Below are 21,674 nucleotides of genomic sequence, written 5' to 3' on the forward strand. Positions count from 1 at the left end.
TGGCCGGCTGAGCTGTTCGTTCCCGGGTAGGACTCCTCTGAGAGTGTTTTCCCATGTTGATCCACCACTTTGAACTGGATGCCTTTACCATGGAGCAGGTCACTGTTTGTGAGGACATAAATGTCCAGGGCCGAGGCTGGTCTATTAACATCACCAATCTTCTCTGCATAGTCCAGGAGTTCTTTTGTTTCAGTCTCTGACAGAGCTTTCCCAGTCTTCTGACTGGCTGACTTCATATCATGTTTATGCTGCCGGTCCTGGAAAAAGCCCTCAGTTTTGTGTCTGCCAAGTACTTTGTCAACAACTTTTCCAGTGACTGCATTGACCTTCTTCTTGAATGGTCGCGTCACAAAGTCGGACATATGACCAGCACAAGCATCTATGAATGCTTGGAAGACACTTTCCGAAATGGAGCTTAGGAACTCATCCTTCAGGCGAATCACATCTGGTAAGTCATGTCTGCCATCTTGGTCATACTGCTCCAGATTTCTTTGCTGCTCTTCAATTTCTTTTTTTAATTCGAGGACAAATATGTCATTGATAACATGTTCTGTAGGAATGGATTGAATCATTTGGACCAAGGTTGTGGTGTGTTTAGCTATTTCTACACTTATTTTGACTCCTTTTGCAATCAAATGTGTCCCACTTTTTTCCACAAGGTCAGTTGCATTATTGCACACCTCAGAGAGTCTGCTGATAACATCACTGACTTGGGATGTGGTGGCATCAGTCATGAGGCCAGGAATAAGATCTTTTGTCATAACTTGAACTAAATCTTTCATTTGTTGTTCAAGCTTTGAGTCAATTTTATAATTGCTGCGGTTCTGCAAAGCTCCTTTAGGTACTGCAGAGCCAATGTACTTAGTGAGACTAAGACCTAGTTCGGCATTCTGTTTGACTGTTGAAGTGACCATGTCTTTCAAAGCTTTTTCTAAAATCATTTTAAAGATGGCCCCAATTCCAGCATCAATAACGTAGTTAATTCCTGCGATTAAACTCTGCTTCCCTACCTCCTGAAATGCATACTTGGTTGCATGTTTTAGAGCCATCTTTATGTTTGTAGGGGATGCCAGTTTCTTTGTTGCAGTCTTAATTGTTTCTTTGGAGATAGATTTTGCTGCTCCCTGTGCGGACTTGAAAACATATTTTCCTGTGCCAATGATATCCTTTGCGACAGATGAGAGTTTCTTAGTACCATTGAGGACTTTATATGCTGTGATGGCAACTTTTTTAATGGCGCTGAACCCTGCGGAGAGCAGAGACATCCCAATGCTGATGCTTTTGGAGATGGCCCATTGCGCCCAATCGAACGTGCCCGATATCATGCCAGTTATCCCTTCAATCATGTCGGAGACTCCTTCAGAGATGAGACTGAAGCCAATCTGGGTTGCAGCGCCAAACGACAGGGCACAAACCAGAACTCCAAGGGTGACCTGACACATACCGATGAAGAAACAGATCAAAGCGTCAAAGCTGAACTCTGGCTTCTTTTTCACCTCAAACACAATGCACAGGCCATTGTCATACAAGGCCGTGAGTTCATTTGCTGTGATGTAGTCTTGATTTTCTGAGAGGCTGTACACTGAGGATACCTCTGTTATGGCCGTGCCTTCACCCTCAAGCTCTTTAAGTTTATTTACCGCAAGTTCAATGTTAAGTTTCCAAGCTTTGTGAATGCTCATCCTGGAATCTATTTGCTTTAGAAAGTTGCGTTCTCCTTCATGATGTGGTTCAAAGTTGCCTCTTGTGGCAGTCTGTAAAAAAACCATGGTATTTGTTGTTTCTGACAAGTAAACATCCACAGATGTCTTTGCCCTTTCCAGTAATTCCCTTGCCTCTGTTTTGTAGCCATGTTTGCCCATGTTGATGGTGATGAAGGCTTGGTTGTACAGTGCCACGGCACTGTAAAAAGGGTCACACTCTTCAACATCTTTCCAGTAGGACTTTGCTTCATAGTCACACTTAGTTTTGCTGCGGAGGTGCAAGTCAGTTCTGCCGGTAGCCTGCTTTATGTGGTCATAGAAGTTTTGACTTTTTCCATTCAGCAGCATGTTGCCCCTATTTGTGATATGCTCAAGAAGGTCTGCTTTAAGAACACTGATATCTTCGTGCCGACGGATGTGCTCCTCGTGAAGGGTAAGCCACAATGCCCATGTTTCTTTCAAAGCATTGAGTGCCGGCTGGTAATCAAACTTAGGGCCTTTATCTTTAAAACACTCAGGGACATCTTTCGGCCCCATTCCCGACAGGTCATCTCTCTCCTGTTTTGTGAAGTTGCCGTCAAACTTGTCAAGAAATTCGCAAAACGTGCCAAACAGGTCCTCTTTTATTTTTATTTCGAGAAGCTCATCTGTCTCCATATCTTTGATGCGTTGGACTTCGTACTCCTCTCTCAGTTGTCTCATGATCTCCACAGGCTGGCCCTGGTATGCTGGGGCAAGGTTATCCCCACGGAGGATCATCTGGACCACGCCCGGGTTTCCCTTCCGACCAGTTCTTCCGAACACCTGTTTCTCCACTCTGCGACTGCCAGGGTAATGTGTCAGGAGGACGAAGAGGCCACCACATAGGTTGACATCCTGATCAACCTTGATATCTGTTCCACGACCTCCTAGATTTGTGGCTATGATTATATGTCCCCCTCTGAATTTGGTACTCTCAATGTTGTGTTTCTCACTGATTGTGTATAATGTGATGGGGGGATGTGGATTCTCGCCCCCTATTTTCTTCAGAAGCTTGTTTGCGGTCTTGACATCCTCACATACGACCAAGACAACCTGACCACTGTCTGCCACTCTCATTGCTGTCTTACAGAGGATCTCCATCCACTGGGCTTGCCCACTGACCTGAATTGCTGGAAGCTCAACAACCTTCTTATGGCGGTGAGCTGGTATTGTGTAGCTGTCTGTTTCGTAATGCCTTGCAAGGAAATCTTTGTCGGCATCGCCCCCTAATGTCCCAGACACACCAAATATCCCATTCCCTTTGAGGTACTTTTGAAAGTAATGGAAGTTTGACAGGTAATTTGTCACATTGGACAAAGGAGTGGTTGCCAGCTGGTGTTTCATCTCCAGAAACTGCTGCAGGCCGTCCCCCCAGCGTTTGTTCTTCTCCAACACTCCACTGGCCTGGAAGTCCACTGGGATGATGGCATGGTAGAGATGCTCGTCTCCGACAGCTTCCAATGTCTGATCAATCATGTACTCTCTGCCTTGTGTCATCATGATGGCTTTCAGGGCGTTTTCCACAAAGACTGGTAACCGATTCTCAAGGTATTTCTCAAGGAAAGAGGGGATCACAAGAAACTCTGAGTTTGACTGAGAGTTGCCAGAATATTTGATTTGAGACTTCAGCTCAGAGACAGTTGCCTTAATGAGTTTGTCTTCTGGTATGATCTCACTGGCTCGTCCATTCTCGAGGAGAAGCATTTTGATTTCCAGGATATCAGGGTTGTTGTGCAACTTTTTCTCCTCAACCAGCACGGCTTTATTGTTTGTCACAGAGTAACAGTCAATGGCCACATCATTCTCCAGTGCTTTCTCCATGATGGTGAGCAGATCACACTGTTGAGTAATTCCAACTTTGGCCATGAATGTATCAACAGTTTTCCTGTTCTCAGTTGTATCGTGTTTCTCTGCGTCTCTAGAGCTTGCATGAACATGTCAAAATCTTCATCTGAATAGATACCCAACTCCACTCCAGCTTCCAAAATGTGAAATTCAGAGAATTCTTGAGATGTCTCTGGACCGATAACAGCTAACTTTGCAGCCTTGTGAAAATGTTGGATTCCAGTTGCCCACTCAATCTCTCCAGTATCTTCCATCTCAATTGGCTGACACATAGATACCTTGGCCCATATGCTAGCAAGGACTTGGTTGAGGTGCCTCAGGCCACTTGCCTCGTGGGATAGAAACGTCACCTGAACTCCATTGTCCAAAGTCATGTAGTCCACTTCATCCACAATCACCATGTCGAACCTCCTCTCCCCACGTGTGGTGTCCTTCTCGAATTCCTGCCTCAATGCGTCTGCTGCAAAGCTGCCAACGGTTCCGTAAACTAATTGTTTCCTGTAAGCCTCCTGTAGCCTACTATCCCTGCTTTCAGGGGAGCTTCCCTGTATCTGTGGTGGTGGCACAACAGAGGATGTGACACCAAACATGTCATACAGTTTCTTCCACTCCTCTTGGTCTCGCGAGCAAGGACTGGAGAACTGGTCACAATGTCAACCTTAGTGCCGCGGATGGCCTGGATGGTGGCAAACATAGCCAAGATGCAAGATTTTCCTTCACCTGTGCCGATTTCCAGAAGGATACCTTTTTTCCCTGTTAACTTTGGTAGAAGGAGCATGAGCAGTGATGCCAACTGAGTGAGTCGGGGAAAGTAGCCTTCTATTTTCTCAGCAGTGAGCAGTGACGCCAGCGGAGTGATGCAGGAAAGTAGCCTTCTATGTTCTTACCGTTTTGGAGTGTAAATGGTTGAGCAGTCTTGCACAGCAATAGACATCCTTATTAGGACCTCCTTGAGAACAGCAAGGTCAGGGTTAGTAAAATCCAGAGACTTGATCATCTGCTTTGCTTCCTCTATCTTTACCTGATCCAAGTCCTCCTTTGCATGTTTTGGAAGCTCCTCTGTCATATATCCTAGAATTTCCTCCATTATGGACAGTATTTTCTCTGGGTACTTTTCATTTTCGCATTTCATTCACAATGGTGTTGGCATCCTTGTCCCCTTCTGCCTCAGCATACCATTGTAGAGAGTTGACAGGCTCTTTTTCTTTCAGGGCAGAGAGAGTAGAGAGAAGATCCAGCTTGTTCGTCCGCACTGTATGAAGGATTGAGGTTGCTAACTCTTGGTTTATGCCTGGAAACACCCTCGCAAAAAGAGCAGAATTTCTGAAGGTGTCCAGATCATGTTGAAGAGAATTTGACTAAGGAGCCCCTTGTTTTTCTCTGACACCTCTGTGAACATGTCAAGAATGCTCAGAACAAGTTGCTGAACCACTGTGGGATTGGTGCTGTACAGCTGTTCAAGAAGACGGATGAGAAAGTCATACTTCTGGTCCCAGTCAGGTAGTTGGACCTCTCTACTGTCTGTGTCCGAGTCGTTGGTCAACGTTAGCTCTGCCACAGCCGTGAGGATGCTAAACCTCTCGGTGAGTGATTGCTCTCCTTGGCTGATAGCACGATCTATGGTCAACTGACACCAGATGGACAGTTGAGGCTCTCCAAAGTATTGAAGGCTTAGCTCATTCTGAAGATTTTTCATTCGGTTTTCAAGTTTGTCCTCTTGCATGCTTTTGTCTTCAGTGATCTTGTATTTCTTCAGAAGCTCTTCAAACTTATTTTTCAAGTGCCCTGGCTAGAATAAAATGGTTCCAACACAAAAAAGTGTAAAGAAAATGAATGTTTTAGTACAGATGCAATAAAAAATGTATGTGTCATACTAGAAACACGTTTTCTATTAGTGGTGGTGCCATGTAAATTGGCAACTGTATGTAAATATGAAGAAACTATATTTTCAGAAAAATACACTGCTCAAAAAGATAAAGGGAACACTAAAATAACACATCCTCGATCTGAATGAATGAATGAAATAATCTTATTAAATACTTTTTTCTTTACATAGTTGAATGTGCTGACTACAAAATCACACAAAAAGTATCAATGGAAATCAAATTTATCAACCCATGGAGGTCTGGATTTGGAGTCACCCTCAAATTAAAGTTGAAAACCACACTACAGGCTGATCCAACTTTGATGTAATGTCCTTAAAACAAGTCAAAATGAGTCTCAGTAGTGTGTGTGTGGCCTCCACGTGCCTGTATGACCTCCCTACAACGCCTGGGCATGCTCCTGATGAGGTGGCGGATGGTCTTCTGAGGGATCTCCTCCCAGACCTGGACTAAAGCATCCGCCAACTCCTGGACAATCTGTGGTGCAACGTGGCGTTGGTGGATGGAGCGAGACATGATGTCCCAGATGTGCTCAATTGGATTCAGGTCTGGGGAACGGGCGGGCCAGTCCATAGCATCAATGCCTTCTTCTTGCAGGAACTGCTGACACACTCCAGCCACATGAGGTCTAGCATTGTCTTGCATTAGGAGGAACCCAGGGCCAACTGCACCAGCATATGGTCTCACAAGGGGTCTGAGGATCTCATCTCGGTACCTAATGGCAGTCAGGCTACCTCTGGCGAGCACATGGAGGGCTGTGCGGCCCCCAAAGAAATGCCACCCCACACCATGACTGACCCACCGCCAAACCGGTCATGCTGGAGGATGTTGCAGGCAGCAGAACGTTTCTCCACGGGCGTCTCCAGACTCTGTTACGTCTGTCACATGTGCTCAGTGTGAACCTGCTTTCATCTGTGAAGAGCACAGGGTGCCAGTGGCGAAATTGCCAATCTTGGTGTTCTCTGGCAAATGCCAAACATCCTGCACGGTGTTGGGCTGTAAGCATAACCCCCACCTGTGGACGTCGGGCCCTCATACCACCCTCATGGAGTCTGTTTTTGACCGTTTGAGCAGACACATGCACATTTGTGGCCTGCTGGAGGTCATTTTGCAGGGATCTGGCAGTGCTCCTCCTTGCACAAAGGCGGAGGTAGCAGTCCTGCTGCCGGGTTGTTGCCCTCCTACGGCCTCCTCCACGTCTCCTGATGTACTGGCCTGTCTCCTGGTAGCGCCTCCATGCTCTGGACACTACGCTGACAGACACAGCAAACCTTCTTGCCACAGCTCGCATTGATGTGCCATCCTGGATGAGCTGCACTACCTGAGCCACTTGTGTGGGTTGTAGACTCCGTCTCATGCTACCACTAGAGTGAAAGCACCGCCAGCATTCAAAAGTGACCAAAACATCAGCCAGGAAGCATAGGAACTGAGAAGTGGTCTGTGGTCACCACCTGCAAAACCAGTCCTTTATTGGGGGTGTCTTGCTAATTGCCTATAATTTCCACCTGTTGTCTATTCCATTTGCACAACAGCATGTGAAATGTATTGTGAATCAGTGTTGCTTCCTAAGTGGACAGTTTGATTTCACAGAAGTGTGATTGACTTGGAGTTACATTGTGTTGTTTAAGTGTTCCCTTTATTTTTTTGAGCAGTGTATAATAATATGTTTATCATTAAGTTAACGCAACATTAATGCTAAACACAAAATCATTAATGCAAAATAAAACCAATTCTACAACCCTTTGAAATATCTCATACCTCATCCCTTTCGATTGCAGCAGCATCATCTTCTATCATCTGGTGTAGTTCTTGTGTACGCTGGTGATGGCGCTGTTGTCCTTTAAGACTCAGCTTCTGTCTCAGCTTTTCTCGTCCCTTTGACACCTTCTTACACGAAAGCTCGCACTCCCTTTCGATTTCTTGCTGGATTCTCCTTTCCCTCTCCAGTTGCTCCTGGCGCCTCCTCTCCTCCTGCTGTCGTCTTCGTTGCTCCTCCTGTCTTCGCCGCTCCATCTCCTCCTGCTGCTGACGGATACGGTCTTCCTCTTGCTTCCCTGATGGATGAATACAAATCACACAATATTCCCTATGTAGTGCACAACTTTTGGCCAGAGCCCATGTTTACAAATAAAGTGCCATTTCAGACGTAGTAGCCAACAGCCAATGTTGTTCCAACAAAATACTAGTCAATAAGAAAAATAGCAGCCCTGAGCCAATACTGCTATTTCATGAACATATGAACCAATACTATATTATTTATATACTGTAAGGAATAACCTTTACATTAATTGGCTCAGTTGCAAATACTAGTTGCTGATAAATGATGTATTTAGGATATATGGTTTATTTCCAAACTGAACATTTTGAACAAGATAATGTAGCTCAGCAGATTTGTACGAATTTGATGGACTTACCATAGTTTGGACATGTTGGACTATTAGACTCTGCATCGCACAGTAGTTGAATAAGTGAACGGCCACTGGTTTCTATAATAGTGAATGTTTGACTCCCGTCCTGCTTGTGACTGTTGAATTCATATGAGAAGGAGTTATAACTGTGATTGTCATATCTTAACTTTAGGTAGCAATGGATCCACCTAGAGTTGAGTTTTTCTTTTACACTACCCCAGCCATGCAACGTGCCACTGCCACCTCCCTGGAAAACAGAAAAATAATACCAGATCTAATTTTCAATCTCGAAATGTGTTAAGATGAATCTTCAGCGATCCAATTTATTGCTCATTATTACACTTGTTTTAATTTTGTCACAGGGACAATATCGTAAAGCACTTTTACTACCAACAGCCCCTTTCAGGTAGTCCACAGTACTTAAAGGTAGGCTACACTCAGTAAAATGTAATTATCTTACACAATGGGCCGACTTTATTCATTTACCAACATCAACAGAATTCAACTCTATCAACACTGCCATTATTAGTTCAGCTCTTCATAATGTTTGCCTTCCTTAGTGGCATGCCAGCATTGGGAAGAGCCAATAATCTAGGTTTATAAATATCATGATCAGGTATTTCACAGAGCACCTTACACTCAGCAAAATTACATTATTACCATTATCAATTACCTTGGCATATTTAAATTCTGTTGATTTTGTTCTCTGTAAGAAAGTGTCCCTATTAGCAGCAGAAGTGTCACAACATTACACTACGTTTATAACTATCATGATTTTACATTGACTCAGATACTTACGTCGCCAACAAGTTCGTAGTGCCAAGTGTAAGGTGTTTGGTTCCGTACAGACACCGAGGCCCCCATTATTCAGAATCTGTTGGGGAAAAACAGCCTTACACCAGTCTTACGCCGTATAATTTTAAATGTAATGTGTTCATTTATCTACTGGACCTTTTCTCAAGTTATCATACTAGCATAGAATATGAGGTAACACTTTAAACTACACTTTAAAATACACTAAATGCTTATAATATGTAATCCTTACAAATATGTACATATTCTGTAAACGTATTACTATTCCTACTTATTATTTGTTTATTCATTCTTAATTTCTTATTAATAAAAGTGTATTTATTAAAGTTCTTAATTTACAGTGTTTATCGATGGGATAATTTTGAACTTGCAAAGTACAACAATTCTCTAATGGGAAACATGAACTATCTAAAGTTGTGTAGCTCACCGCAGTCTCCAGAAGCATAATTTCTGGGGCATAAACATGCAGGTCAAGCATAAAGTAGCAATAAATGTTTTCTTGTCAATTCTGTTTTTAGAGAAGTATGATGTATAATATTGATATACAGTATATCTAATAGCATGACATTTAATATTGTTAATCATTGTTAGCATTTTAACAAACATGACATGTATGTGTATATATAGGCCTACTTGATAACTTGCGGTGAAGTCAGCATTAGTGGGACATCATGTGTAGTGGGACATTTGTGTTTGAGAGTGCTATGGTTATTTTGCGAACCAATCACAACAAATGTTATTGGGTTGTTGCTGCATGTGTTCTGTGCATGAAAAAATGGTTTTGGTTAGTGTGACATCACTTTAGTGCAGGGTTCTTCAATTCCGGTCCCGGAGGGCCGAAACACTTCTGTTTTTTATTTCTACCTGGTAGTTAATTGCACTCACCTGGTGTCCCAGGTCTGAATTAGCCCCTGATTAGAAGGAGAGGATGAAAAACAGAGGTGTTTCGGCCCTCCAGGACCGGAATTGAAGAACCCTGCTTTAGTGTATGTGGTCAGGTTTCTTAGATCGGGTGACCCGTTGAAAATCATTTTTAAAAACGCCATACTATGATACCTTGCGCTAGAATGATAAGACAGCCATTCTGTCAGTTATAATTTAACAATCTAGCTTTTGGTGTTAAAATGAATAGTTATTGATAGTGCTTTGAAATATAATAACCATTCATGTAAACAGCTTATATATTTTATGAAAATTAGAGTTATATTACTGTCCCACTTCCCCTGAATGGTGTTTGAATAGTGAGACAGGGACCTTTTTTTTTTTTTTGCGATAAAAATGCACAAAATAAACCTTTGATCAATTTATATGTAATTTCCTTCATTAGATATTATAAAGTACATTGGAATATGTTGTTGTAGTTGTTCATAACATCTCAAAATCGAGTCTAGAAGCTATATAGGCCTAGCACATAAACCGCATAGGATGACAGTGGAAGGAATCAAAGGGAATTAACAAGGGGAGCGAAGGAAAGAAAGGAAGGAAAATTTAAAAATTGACATTCACTTTAATTATTCGATATTATGCAAAACTGATTATGGCAGTAGGCAGATTATGCAATAGTCATGTAGGCCTAAACACCTTACTCTGTTTATCTTAATCAGTGTAATGGTCAAAATCAAGTAAGCATAAAACACCTGGTTTTCTGAGTAATTTCTTTCGAATTATTAGGACATGTAAACTAGTGATGCGCGGGTTGACTCATAACCCGTGGTTGGATTTAGGTTACTTAAATATTGTGTGGTTTGAAGCGCGGGTGGATGGCGGGCGGGTTTTGAATAAAGACAAAACAATAGGCTATCTTAAAAATCCATAAATGTATAATTGTTGTGCAATTTATATCTAGGCTATCTATAGGTTGCATTTAGGTTTTTCTTATTAATTATTTTTGTCTCTCTGGCATTAGTGCTTAAGCCTAAACTTTAAGGTCTAACTACGCGCGCCAAGTAGCCTACAACCCAATCCCCAAATACTTTTGGGAACGGGCAGAAAAAGTATCCACCAAGGCAAAAATAACAATGTCGGAGTTGAATTCAATAAGAGCTGCGAAATGGAGAGTTGAAAATAAAGAGAGAAGGCAGGGCCCCCAAACAAGTAATGTTTGGGAAAGTGGTTAAAGAGGATGATATGTGTAATTATTGTGAGGCGCTATACAAATCGAAAGTCAGGGACTTCAGGTAGGCCTATGGCATGTCAAGGGAACTGTAGCCTACTGTTCAGATGGGTTAAATGGAAACTGAAATCTGGACACTGACTGTGGGTCTATAACCTCTCACATATCCTTAATATGAGCTGCAGAATTTAGCATTTCTTGCAGTAAAATTATACACCAAAATAAATGGGAACAGGAGTGGAGAAGTATGATTTCTTTATTTCAGCATCTTGAGAGAATGCAAATGCGCATGTTGGGAGAAAGGGAATGCACAGTAAGATACCGCCTGTCAACCTGGTCTCAGAGCATTTCATATTATTCTGTTTGTAAATCCGAGAATCTCCATTTAGTATGTATTAATTTGTGAATGTCCATCACCCATTGCATATGATATGTTACGAATTACAATTAATATTATATGTTACGAATTTGAAAAAAGGAAGGCTACAATATGTTAAGAATTTGAAAAATGTACAATATGTTACGAATTTGCTCAAATGTATCTTATGTTACGAATTCTAGCTAGGTGGCTAGGTGGCGAACAGTAGCTAGCTGGGTAACATTAGCTCAGGAGTTAGGGTTAGGGTTAAGTTTAGGAGTTAGGTTGAAGGGTTAAGGTTAGCGGAAAGGTTAGCTAAGAGGGTTAGGGTTAGCTAACATACTAAGTAGCTGCAAAGTTGCTAAAAAGTAGTAAGGAGGATAGTTGAAAATATGCAAATTTGCTAAAATGCTAAAGTTGACCGTGATGAAATTCGAACTCACAACCTTTGGGTTGCAAGACAACTTTCGTTTTTGCCTTAAGCAACCATCTGTCTTATGTAAACATTCCAAACATAACAATTTCAGTGTCTATATTACGTATAGTCTGTGAGACCAGGCTGCCTGTAGAGGTGCTACCTTTATCAGCTTCGTAAAAGCTGATACTATTTCAACCACATATAATATGCCTCCAAGCCGAAATCTTATCAGAGCCATGTAGGGTGGTTTTCACAGCTTTCTGTTTCCTTACAACCGGTCAAACTGATGTCATTTGGACATTTTTTGGGGGGGGGGAGTTACTGCATTTTCTCCCAGGTCCTTAAACGTCATTTGCTCCGCGAAAGAAGCAGCGATGATAGAGAACTTTACCTATGTCAGCTAGATTGAAGCATTCATTCTATTGATTTTTGACATTATTCTGGGGCAACATATAATGACAGAAGAGAAGCTGCATGCATGTAATTATAGACAAGCTGACTAACAAATAGCCTACCAAAAGTCGGCAATTATAAATAGAAACATATCAAAATTAGGCAAAAAAGACCTGCACCACTGTCAAAAATCGTTTCGCCATCTCTGACTATAGCCTACAGGCGTTTTGTATTTTAGCGGGTTAGGGTCGGTTGAGGGCCTCAGATTGTCACTTTATCACATATAGCCAGGCGGGTACGGATATCTTATTAGCAATTGCGGACAGGGGTGCAGGTGAGTAAACAGCTCAACAGCGCACCACTAATGTAAACACATTAATCGGCGTTCCAGCAGTGTATTTAATCTGCGCATGGGCTAGCACCAGCCGAGCGAGCCTCCCTCTTTAGTGCAGGTGCAGTGAGTTCGGAACAACTGAAGTAGTTTTCACATACAAAATGTATATGTCCGAACTCAGAATCAAATATGCTTCACATAAATAACATGTTTTCTGTGGTAGAGAACGTTTATTTTGATTGGCGATTTTCTGCATTTATCTGAGTGCCATCAGTTAGCCTGATTTCAGATGTATCCATGTAAACAGGATTATTAGGAAAATAGTTATTATTGTAAAGCATGTAAACGTTGTAATCGAAATATATTAATCTGACTATCCACAATAATCGCATTGTTGTATGCATGTAACCTTACACTACTCACTGACATTTACACTGAACAAAAATATAAATGCAACATGCAACAATTTCAAAGATTTTTCTGAGTTACAGTTCATATAAGGAAATCAGTCAATTGAAATAAATTCATTAGGCCCTAATTTATATATGCATCTGTTGGTCACAGATACCTTTAAAAAAAAGTAGGGGCCTGAATCAAAGAACCAGTCAGTATCTGGTGTGACACTTCGGATATGAGGTTGGTGTCTCTTTTTTCAACAAAATTAAACGGATATATCTTGTAATTGAACAAAATAGTAAAGTGGCCGATAACTGGGGACCGTATGCCGATAATATGGGACGTATTGTTTTTGCTAAACCGCTTATCAAAAAGCTGATAATAGTATTTCCACTGAAATGTCAAACATGCTAATTGCTAACCCGTTGGCTAACATTTTTACGACACCAATAATCACAAAACTTTGATGGCTTTATCACAAGATAACACTGTTGAAGGTAATATATTTCTTAAACGCTGTTGAATATGCCGATAATACAGGGTTCCACGTAAATCAAAGCCTCAAAAATAAGTTGTACTAGAATAGCCTACACAGTGAACAAGATTTGAACTAACCTTTTCCTCTGCCTTCCCTCTTCTCTGGTCGGTGTTCAGTCAGCACTCTGAGAAGGTGAACATAAGAAGGACGGAAAAACCTCTAACACAGTGAACTTTGAGACACTGCACAGCTTCTTATGTACTTTTCTCAGAAGCTGACCTTGACCTGACACATCCAATAGCCACAACTTCCTTTCGCATTTCAAAGACCAGCATCCTTGTTAATTCCACCTCCTAAAAGGACATGTTTTACTTTACCCATATCTTTGGAGAGGAGGGATTACTGTCTTTTTACAGCTGTTTATGCCCTCTTGCTCTCATAGTATGTACGTTTTAAGGAGAACGTTTTATTAGAGGTAGTAAAAGGACGTAAACCATAAATCTTGGTCAACTGAAACATTCAAACCTGGCATGTGTTGGTGATTAAAGAAAGAGTTAGACAAAGTGTGATAAGAGAGTCTGGTGTAATCAATATGATGTTTAAACAATTAGAGAACCTGTTTTTTTATTCCTAAAGATACTAAATACAAGTCTGTATTTCACTTCTGTGAAAGGGTCACTTAACCAAACGACGTGCTGAAAATAAAACAGAAGTAAACCTTCCAGAAAGACACTTTAGCACTGTGGTGTACCTTTGTGGTATAAAAATGAACATGTGATGTGATGAGGCCTCAAATGAAAAACTGTTTTAAATAACCCACTCTTTTAAAATATGAGTTGTCAGCAGTTGAAACAATAAAGTTCCCACCCCGCCACTGTTTCGGTAAAAGGTTGAAGGATAGGGATTGAGAAATGTAACCACTCTCAACTTCATAGACACTATGGATGCAAGCTTTTTGGGGGACCTAAGCAAGATTTGGTTGCCCACATCTCGTGGGCATAACATTTTAGTGGCCCCCTCTTGGCGGCGGAGAGAAGAATGTGCAGCATTCAAGTTTATGTCCTGCAATTCTACACATTTTGCCATGGGGCGTAGAGAAAACGTTGCAGTTTTAAAGCACATTTTCTGCAATTCAATTTTTTTTTCATGGGGTAGAGAGAACATGTCGCAGTTTTAAAACTAATTTCATGCAATTGTTCTCATTATGCCATGGGGTGAAGAAAACGTTGCAGTTTTAAAGCTAATTTCCTGCAATTCTACATATTTTGCCATGTTCATATGATATCTGAGTGACTAACAAGATCAATGTGGGCCCCATAGAGGTCAGGGCTCGTGCCTTATGTGCCCGGTCAATAATTTGGCCATGATTACTACAAGGTTTAGATAACCGGCTATACTAACTTACCTAGCTAATAGCAATCTGTAAAATGTTAGCTGACAAGGGCTAATTGAGTGACTGTCAGTGACTGACATAACAAGAGAATAACTGCTGATGCACTACCAAATGTCGAAATTGCACGTTGTGTATTCTACTATCCCCAAAACAGTAAGCTGACACCCTGACTGACTACCTAAACATTTTAAATAATAATAATAATAATAATAATAATAATTATAATGTTTGGGTTGGCACTGGATGCAAGGACTGACCATCCATGATATCAACGTTTTAACCCTTTAAAGGCCAATGTTACATACTGTATATGTAATATTGCGTTTAAACATTTACATTACATTTACATTTACGTCATTTAGCAGACGCTCTTATCCAGAGCGACTTACAAATTGGTGCATTCACCCTATAACCAGTGGGATAACCACTTTACAATATTTTATTTATTTATTTATTTTTTAGGGGGTAGAAGGATTACTTTATCCTATCCCAGGTATTAAACACCTGGTAAAGTGTCTGTACATGATCAATACATAAAAGGAAACCACCATCTTCAAGAAGAGATCCTAATAAACCATCTGGTGGCCGATCTTTGTAATTACGTTAACGGAGATTGACGCTGAAAATAAAAAAAAATACCAATTTAAAATCTACTCTTCCGAATGGATTCCTACATTGTCAAAAAGGTGAGTTTCTAACATTCAATGCATGCAAAATGCTCATACGTGATGCACACCACACATTTGCATTGATTTGTTTGTGTACCAAAATGTTTAATATTCAGACCCCTTGACTTTGTCTACATTTTATTACAGCATTATTGTCACACCCTGGCTATGGGACTCTAGTTGTTGAGCCAGGGTGTGTTTGTTCTATGTGGTGTATTTCTATGTTGGGGGTTCTAGTTCGTCTATTTCTATGTTTTGCCTGAGTGACTCCCAATCAGAGGCAACGAGTGTCAGCTGTTGGCTGGTTGTCTCTGATTGGGAGCCATATTTAAACTGTATGTTTTCCCTTTGTGTTTGTGGGTTTTTGTTCCGTGTTCGGTCATTGATACCGTGGACTTCACGAGTTATTTCTTGTTTTGTATTGTATTTACACTTTAACTAATTAAAGTATGTTCGTTCATCACGCTGCGCCTTGGTCTACTCCTTACCTCGATCGTGACAATTATTCTAAAATGGATTAAATAGTTGTTTCCCCCCCTCATCTACCTACACATAATACCCCATAATGACCAAAGCAAAAACTGGTTTTTATAAATTTTTGCAAATGTTTAAAAAAATCGAACACTGAACTATGCTGGTAGAGCACGGCGCTTGTAACGCCAAGGTAGTGGGTTCCATCCCCAGGACCACCCATACACAAAAAATATATATATATATGCACGCATGACTGTAAGTCGCTTTGGATATAAGCGTCTGCTAAATGGCATATTATGTTATATATATATATAACTATCACATTTATGGCCATACCACATAACACAACTGTATACAGTATACAGGGCATTCGGAAAGTATTCAGACCCCTTGACTTTTTCCACATTTTTTTACGTTACAGCCTTATTCTAAAATTGATTAAATTGTTTTTTTTTCCCCTCATCAATTTACACACAATACCCCATAATGAAAAAGCAAAAACAGGTTTTTATAAATGTATGCAAATGTATTAAAAATAAAAAACTGATTTCACATTTACATAAGTATTCAGACCCTTTACTCCGTACTATGTTGAAGCACCTTTGGCAGCGATTACAGCTTCGAGTCTTCTTGGGTATGAAGCTACAAGCTTGGCACAGCTGTATTTGGGGATTTTCTCCCATTCTTCTCTGCAGATCCTCTCAAGCTCTGTCAGGTTGGATGGGAGCATCACTGCACAGCTATTTTCAGGTCTCTCCAGAGATGTTCGATCGGGTTCAAGTCCGGACTCTAGCTGAGCCACTCAAGAACATTCTGGGACTTGTCCCAAACCCACTCCTGCGTTGTCTTGGCTGTGTGCTTAGGGTTGTTGTCCTGTTGGAAGGTGAACATTCACACCAGTCTTGAGCACTCTGGAGCAGGTTTTCATCAAGGATCTCTCTGTACTTTGCTTCGTTCATCTTTCCCTCGATCCTGACTAGTCTCCCAGTCCCTGCCACTGAAAAGCATCCCCACAGCATGATGCTGCCACCACCATGCTTCACCGTAGGGATGGTGCCAGGTTTCCTCCAGACGTGACGCTTGGCTTTCAGGTCACAGAGTTCAATCTTAGTTTCATCAGACCAGAGAATCTTGTTTCTCATGGTCTGAGAGTCCTTTAGGTGCCTTTTGGCAAACTCCAAGCGGGCTGTCATGTGCCTTTTACTGATGAGTGGCTTCTGTCTGGCCACTCTACCATAAAGGCCTGATTGGTGGAGTGCTGTAGAGATGGTTGTCCTTCTGGAAGGTTCTCCCATCTCTACAGAGGAACTCTGGAGCTCTGTCCAAGTGGCCATCGGGTTCTTGGTTAACTCCCTGACCAAAGCCCTTCTCCTCCAATTGCTCAGTTTGTCCGGGCAGCCAGCTCTAGGAAGAGTCTTGGTGGTTCCAAACGTATTCCATTTAAGAATGATGGCGGCCACTGTGTTCTTGGGAACCTTCAATGCTGCAGAAATGTTTTGGGACCCTTCCCCAGATCTGTGCGTCGACACAATCCTGTCTTGGAGCGCTACAGACAATTCCTTTGACCTCATGGCTTGGTTTTTGCTCTGACATGCACTGACAACTGTGGGACCTTATATAGACAGGTGTGTGCCTTTCCAAATCATGTCCAATCAATTGAATTTACCACAGGTGGACTCCAATCAAGTTATAGAAACATCTCAAGGATGATCAATGGAAACGGGATGCAGCTGAGTTCAATTTCTAGTCTCATAGCAAAGGGTCTGAATACTTATGTATAATAAGGTATTTCTGTTTTTATTTTTAACACATTTGCAAAGATTTCTAAAAAACCAGTTTTCACTTTGTCATTAGTACACAGACAACCACAGCTGTCAACTTCAGAATATAACGTATACAGTGCCTTCAGAAAGTATTCACACTTATTCCATATTTTGTTGTGTTACAAAGTGGGATTCAAATGGATTGAATTGTAGATTGATGAGAAAACAAATATTTAATCAATTTTAGAATAAGGCTGAAACGTAAAATTGGGGAAATGGAAGGGGTCTGAATACTTCCCGAATGCGCTGTATGTGTTTTATTTTCCATTTTTAAAAATCGTACACTTTGACATTAAAGTATTTTTTGTAGATCGTTTACAAGCATGTTGTGTAAATCAAATGATACAAACTCTCAAAAATCCATTTTAATTCCAGGTTGTAAGGCAACAAAATAGGAACAATTCCTAGGGGGGTGAATACATTCACAAGCCACTGTACAAATGTGGTCTTAGAAGCAAACATGAAGGTCCTACACTTCTTCATTTTCATAACCTCCATGATAACACAGACAACACACACGTTCTCATAACACAACACACACCCCAAAGCTTTAGTGTTCCTTTTTTTACTCTCAGTTCCCCTCAGGGTCATTAGCACACAGACTACCACAGCTGTCAACCTCAGCAGGTTCTCACTGTTTAAAGGGGCAATCTGCAGTTGCTACATCCATTTTTGGACTTATAAATTAATGATATGTACCCATTGATTCTAGAAGAAAATAACGTATACAGTGCTTTCAGAAAGTATTCACACTTATTACATATTTTGTTCGGTTACAAAGTGGGATTAAAATGGATTGAATTGTCATTTTTTGTAAATGATCTACAAAAAATACTTTAATGTCAAAGTGTAAGATTTTTTAAAATGTAAAATAAAACACATACAGTGCATTCGGAAAGTATTCAGACCCCTTCCATTTTCCCACATGTTTTTACGTTACAGACTTATTCTAAAATTGATTAAATATTTGTTTTCTCGTCAATCTACAATTCAATCAATTTTAATCCCACTTTGTAACACAACAAAATATGGAATAAGTGTGAATACTTTCTGAAGGTACTGTATACGTTATATTCTTCTAGAATCAATGGGTACATATCATAAATTTATAAGTCCAAAAATGGATATAGCAACTTCAGATTGCCCCTTTTAAACAGTGAGAACCTGCTGAAGTTGACAGCTGTGGTTGTCTGGGTGCTAATGACCCCGAGGGGAACTGAGAGGTAAAAAAGAAACACTAAAGCTTTGGGATGTGTGTTGTGTTATGAGAACGTGTTTGTTGTCTGTGTTATCATGGAGGTTATGAAAATGAAGAAGTGTAGGACCTTCATGTTTGCTTCTAAGACCACATTTGTACAGTGGCTTGTGAATGTATTCACCCCCCTTGGAATTTTTCCTATTTTGTTGCCTTACAACCTGGAATTAAAATGGATTTTTGGGGGGGGTTGTATCATTTGATTTACACAACATGCCTACGACTTTGAAGATGCAAAATAAATTGCGAAATTGTGAAACAAACAAGAAATAAGACAAAAAAACTGAACTTGAGCGTGCATAACTATTCACCCCCCCCAAAGTCAATACTTTGTACAGCCACCTTTTGCAGCAATTACAGCTGCAAGTCTCTTGGTATGTCTCTATAAGCTTGGCACATCTAGCCACTGGGATTTTTGCCCATTCTTCAAGGCAAACTGCTGCAGCTCCTTCAAGTTGGATGGGTTCCGCTGGTGTACAGAAATCTTTAAGTCATACCACAGATTCTCAATTGGATTGAGGTCTGGGCTTTGACCAGGCCATTCCAAGACATTTAAATGTTTCCCCTTAAACCACTCGAGTGTTGCTTTAGCAGTATGCTTAGGGTCATTGTCCTGCTGGAAGGTGAACCTCTGTCCCAGTCTCAAATCTCTGGAAGACTGAAACAGGTTTCCCTCAAGAATTTCCCTGTATTTAGCACCATCCATCATTACTTCAATTCTGACCAGTTTCCCAGTCCCTGCCAATGAAAAACATACCCACCGCATGATGCTGCCACCACCATGCTTCACTGTGGGGATGGTTTTCTCGGGGTGATGAGAGGTGTTAGGTTTGCGCCAGACATAGCGTTTTCCTTGATGGCCAAGAAGCTCAATTTTAGTTTAATCTGACCAGAGTACCTTCTTCCATATGTTTGGGGAGTCTCCCACATGCCTTTTGGCGAACACCAAACGTGTTAGCTTATTTTTTTCTTTAAGCAATGGCTTTTTTCTGGCCACTCTTCCGTAAAGCCCAGCTCTGTGGAGTGTACGGCTTAAAGTGGTCCTATGGACAGATACTCCAATCTCTGCTGTGGAGCTTTGCAGCTCCTTCAGGGTTATCTTTGGTCTCTTTGTTGCCTATCTGATTAATGCCCTCCTTGCCTGGTCCGTGAGTTTTGGTGGGCAGCCCGCTCTTGGCAGGTTTGTTGTGGTGCCATATTCTTTCCATTTTTTGATAATGGATTTAATGGTGCTCCGTGGGATGTTAAACGTTTCTGATATTTTTTTATAACCCAACCCAGATCTGTACTTCTCCACAACATTGTCCCTGACCTGTTTGGAGAGCTCCTTGGTCTTATAATAATAATAATATGCCATTTAGCAGACGCTTTTATCCAAAGCGACTTACAGTCTTCATGGTGCCACTTGCTTGGTGGTGCCCCTTGCTTAGTGGTGTTGCACCCTGGGGCCTTTCAGAACAGGTGTATATATACTGAGATCATGTGACAGATCATGTGACACTTAGATTGCACACAGGTGGACTTTATTTAACTAATTATGTGACTTCTGAAGGTAATTGGTTGCACCAGATCTTATTTAGGGGCTTCATAGCAAAGGGTGTGAATACATACAGTTGAAGTCGGAAGTTTACATACACCTTAGCCAAATACATTTAAACTCTGTTTTTCACAATTCCTGACATTTAATCCTAGTAAAAATTCCCTATCTTAGGTCAGTTAGGATCACCACTTTATTTTAAGAATGTGAAATGTCAGAATAATAGTAGAGAGTGATTTATTTCAGCTTTTATTTATTTCATCACATTCCCAGTGGGTCAGAAATGTACATACACTCAATTAGTATTTGGTAGCATTGCATTTAAATTGTTTAAGTTGGGTCAAACATTTCGGGTAGCGTTCCATAATCTTCCCACAATAAGTTGGGTGAATTTTGGCCCATTCCTCCTGACAGAGCTGGTGTAACTGAGTCAGGTTTGTAGGCCTCCTTGCTCGCACACGCTTTTTCAGTTCTGCCCACACATTTTCTATAGGACTGAGGTCAGGGCAGTGTGATGGCCACTCCAATACCGTGGCTATGTTGTCCTTAAGCCATTTTGCCACAACTTTGGAAGTATGCTTGGGGTCATTGTCCATTTGGAAGACCCATTTGCGACCAAGCTTTAACTTCCTGACTGATGTCTTGAGATGTTGCGTCAATATATCCACATCATTTTCCTTCCTCATGATGCCATCTATTTTGTGAAGTGCCCCAGCCCTCCTGCAGCAATGCACCCCCACAGCATGATGCTGCCACCCCCGTGCTTCACGGTTGGGATGGTGTTCTTCAGCTTGCAAGCAGCCACCTTTTTCCTCCAAACATAACGATGGTCATTGTGGCCAAACAGTTCTATTTTTGTTTCATTAGATCAGAGGACATTTCTCCAAAAAGTACGATCTTTGTCCCCATGTGCAGTTTCAAATCTTATTCTGGCTTTTTTATGGCGGTTTTGGAGCAGTGGCTTCTTCCTTGCTGAGCGGCCTTTCAGGTTATGTCGATATAGGACTCATTTTACTGTGGATATAGATAATTTTGTACCTGTTTCCTCCAGCATCTTCACAAGGTCCTTTTGCTGTTGTTCTGGGATTGATTTGCACTTTTCGCACCAAAGTAAGTTAATCTCTAGGAGACAGAATGCGTCTCCTTCCTGAGCGGTATGATGGCTGCGTGGTCCCATGGTGTTTATACTTGCGTACTATTGTTTGTACAGATGAACGTGGTACCTTCAGGCATTTGGAAATTGCTCCCAAGGATGAATCAGACTGTTTTTCTGAGGTCTTGGCTGATTTCTTTTGATTTTCCCCATGATGTCAAGCAAAGAGGCACTGAGTTTGAAGGGTAGGCCTTGAAATACATCCACA

At 41.2% G+C, this 21,674-nt stretch overlaps 1 protein-coding gene across 1 annotated transcript; it reads right to left on the reverse strand.

Moving 5' to 3' along the window:
• Positions 1–4,854: 4,854 nt before the first annotated feature.
• Positions 4,855–13,400, reverse strand: LOC121583541 (mitogen-activated protein kinase kinase kinase kinase 4-like). Its single transcript, XM_041899670.2, has 5 exons — positions 13,301–13,400; positions 8,659–8,734; positions 7,867–8,107; positions 7,211–7,506; positions 4,855–5,358 (listed from the first exon to the last, which is right to left on the reverse strand). The coding sequence occupies exons 2-5, from the start codon at positions 8,722–8,724 to the stop codon at positions 4,855–4,857; spliced, it is 1,107 nt and encodes a 368-aa protein (XP_041755604.2). The 5' UTR covers positions 8,725–8,734; positions 13,301–13,400.
• Positions 13,401–21,674: the final 8,274 nt, after the last annotated feature.

This window comes from Coregonus clupeaformis, unplaced genomic scaffold (genome assembly GCF_020615455.1).
Source record: "Coregonus clupeaformis isolate EN_2021a unplaced genomic scaffold, ASM2061545v1 scaf2459, whole genome shotgun sequence".
Taxonomy (NCBI): domain Eukaryota; kingdom Metazoa; phylum Chordata; class Actinopteri; order Salmoniformes; family Salmonidae; genus Coregonus; species Coregonus clupeaformis.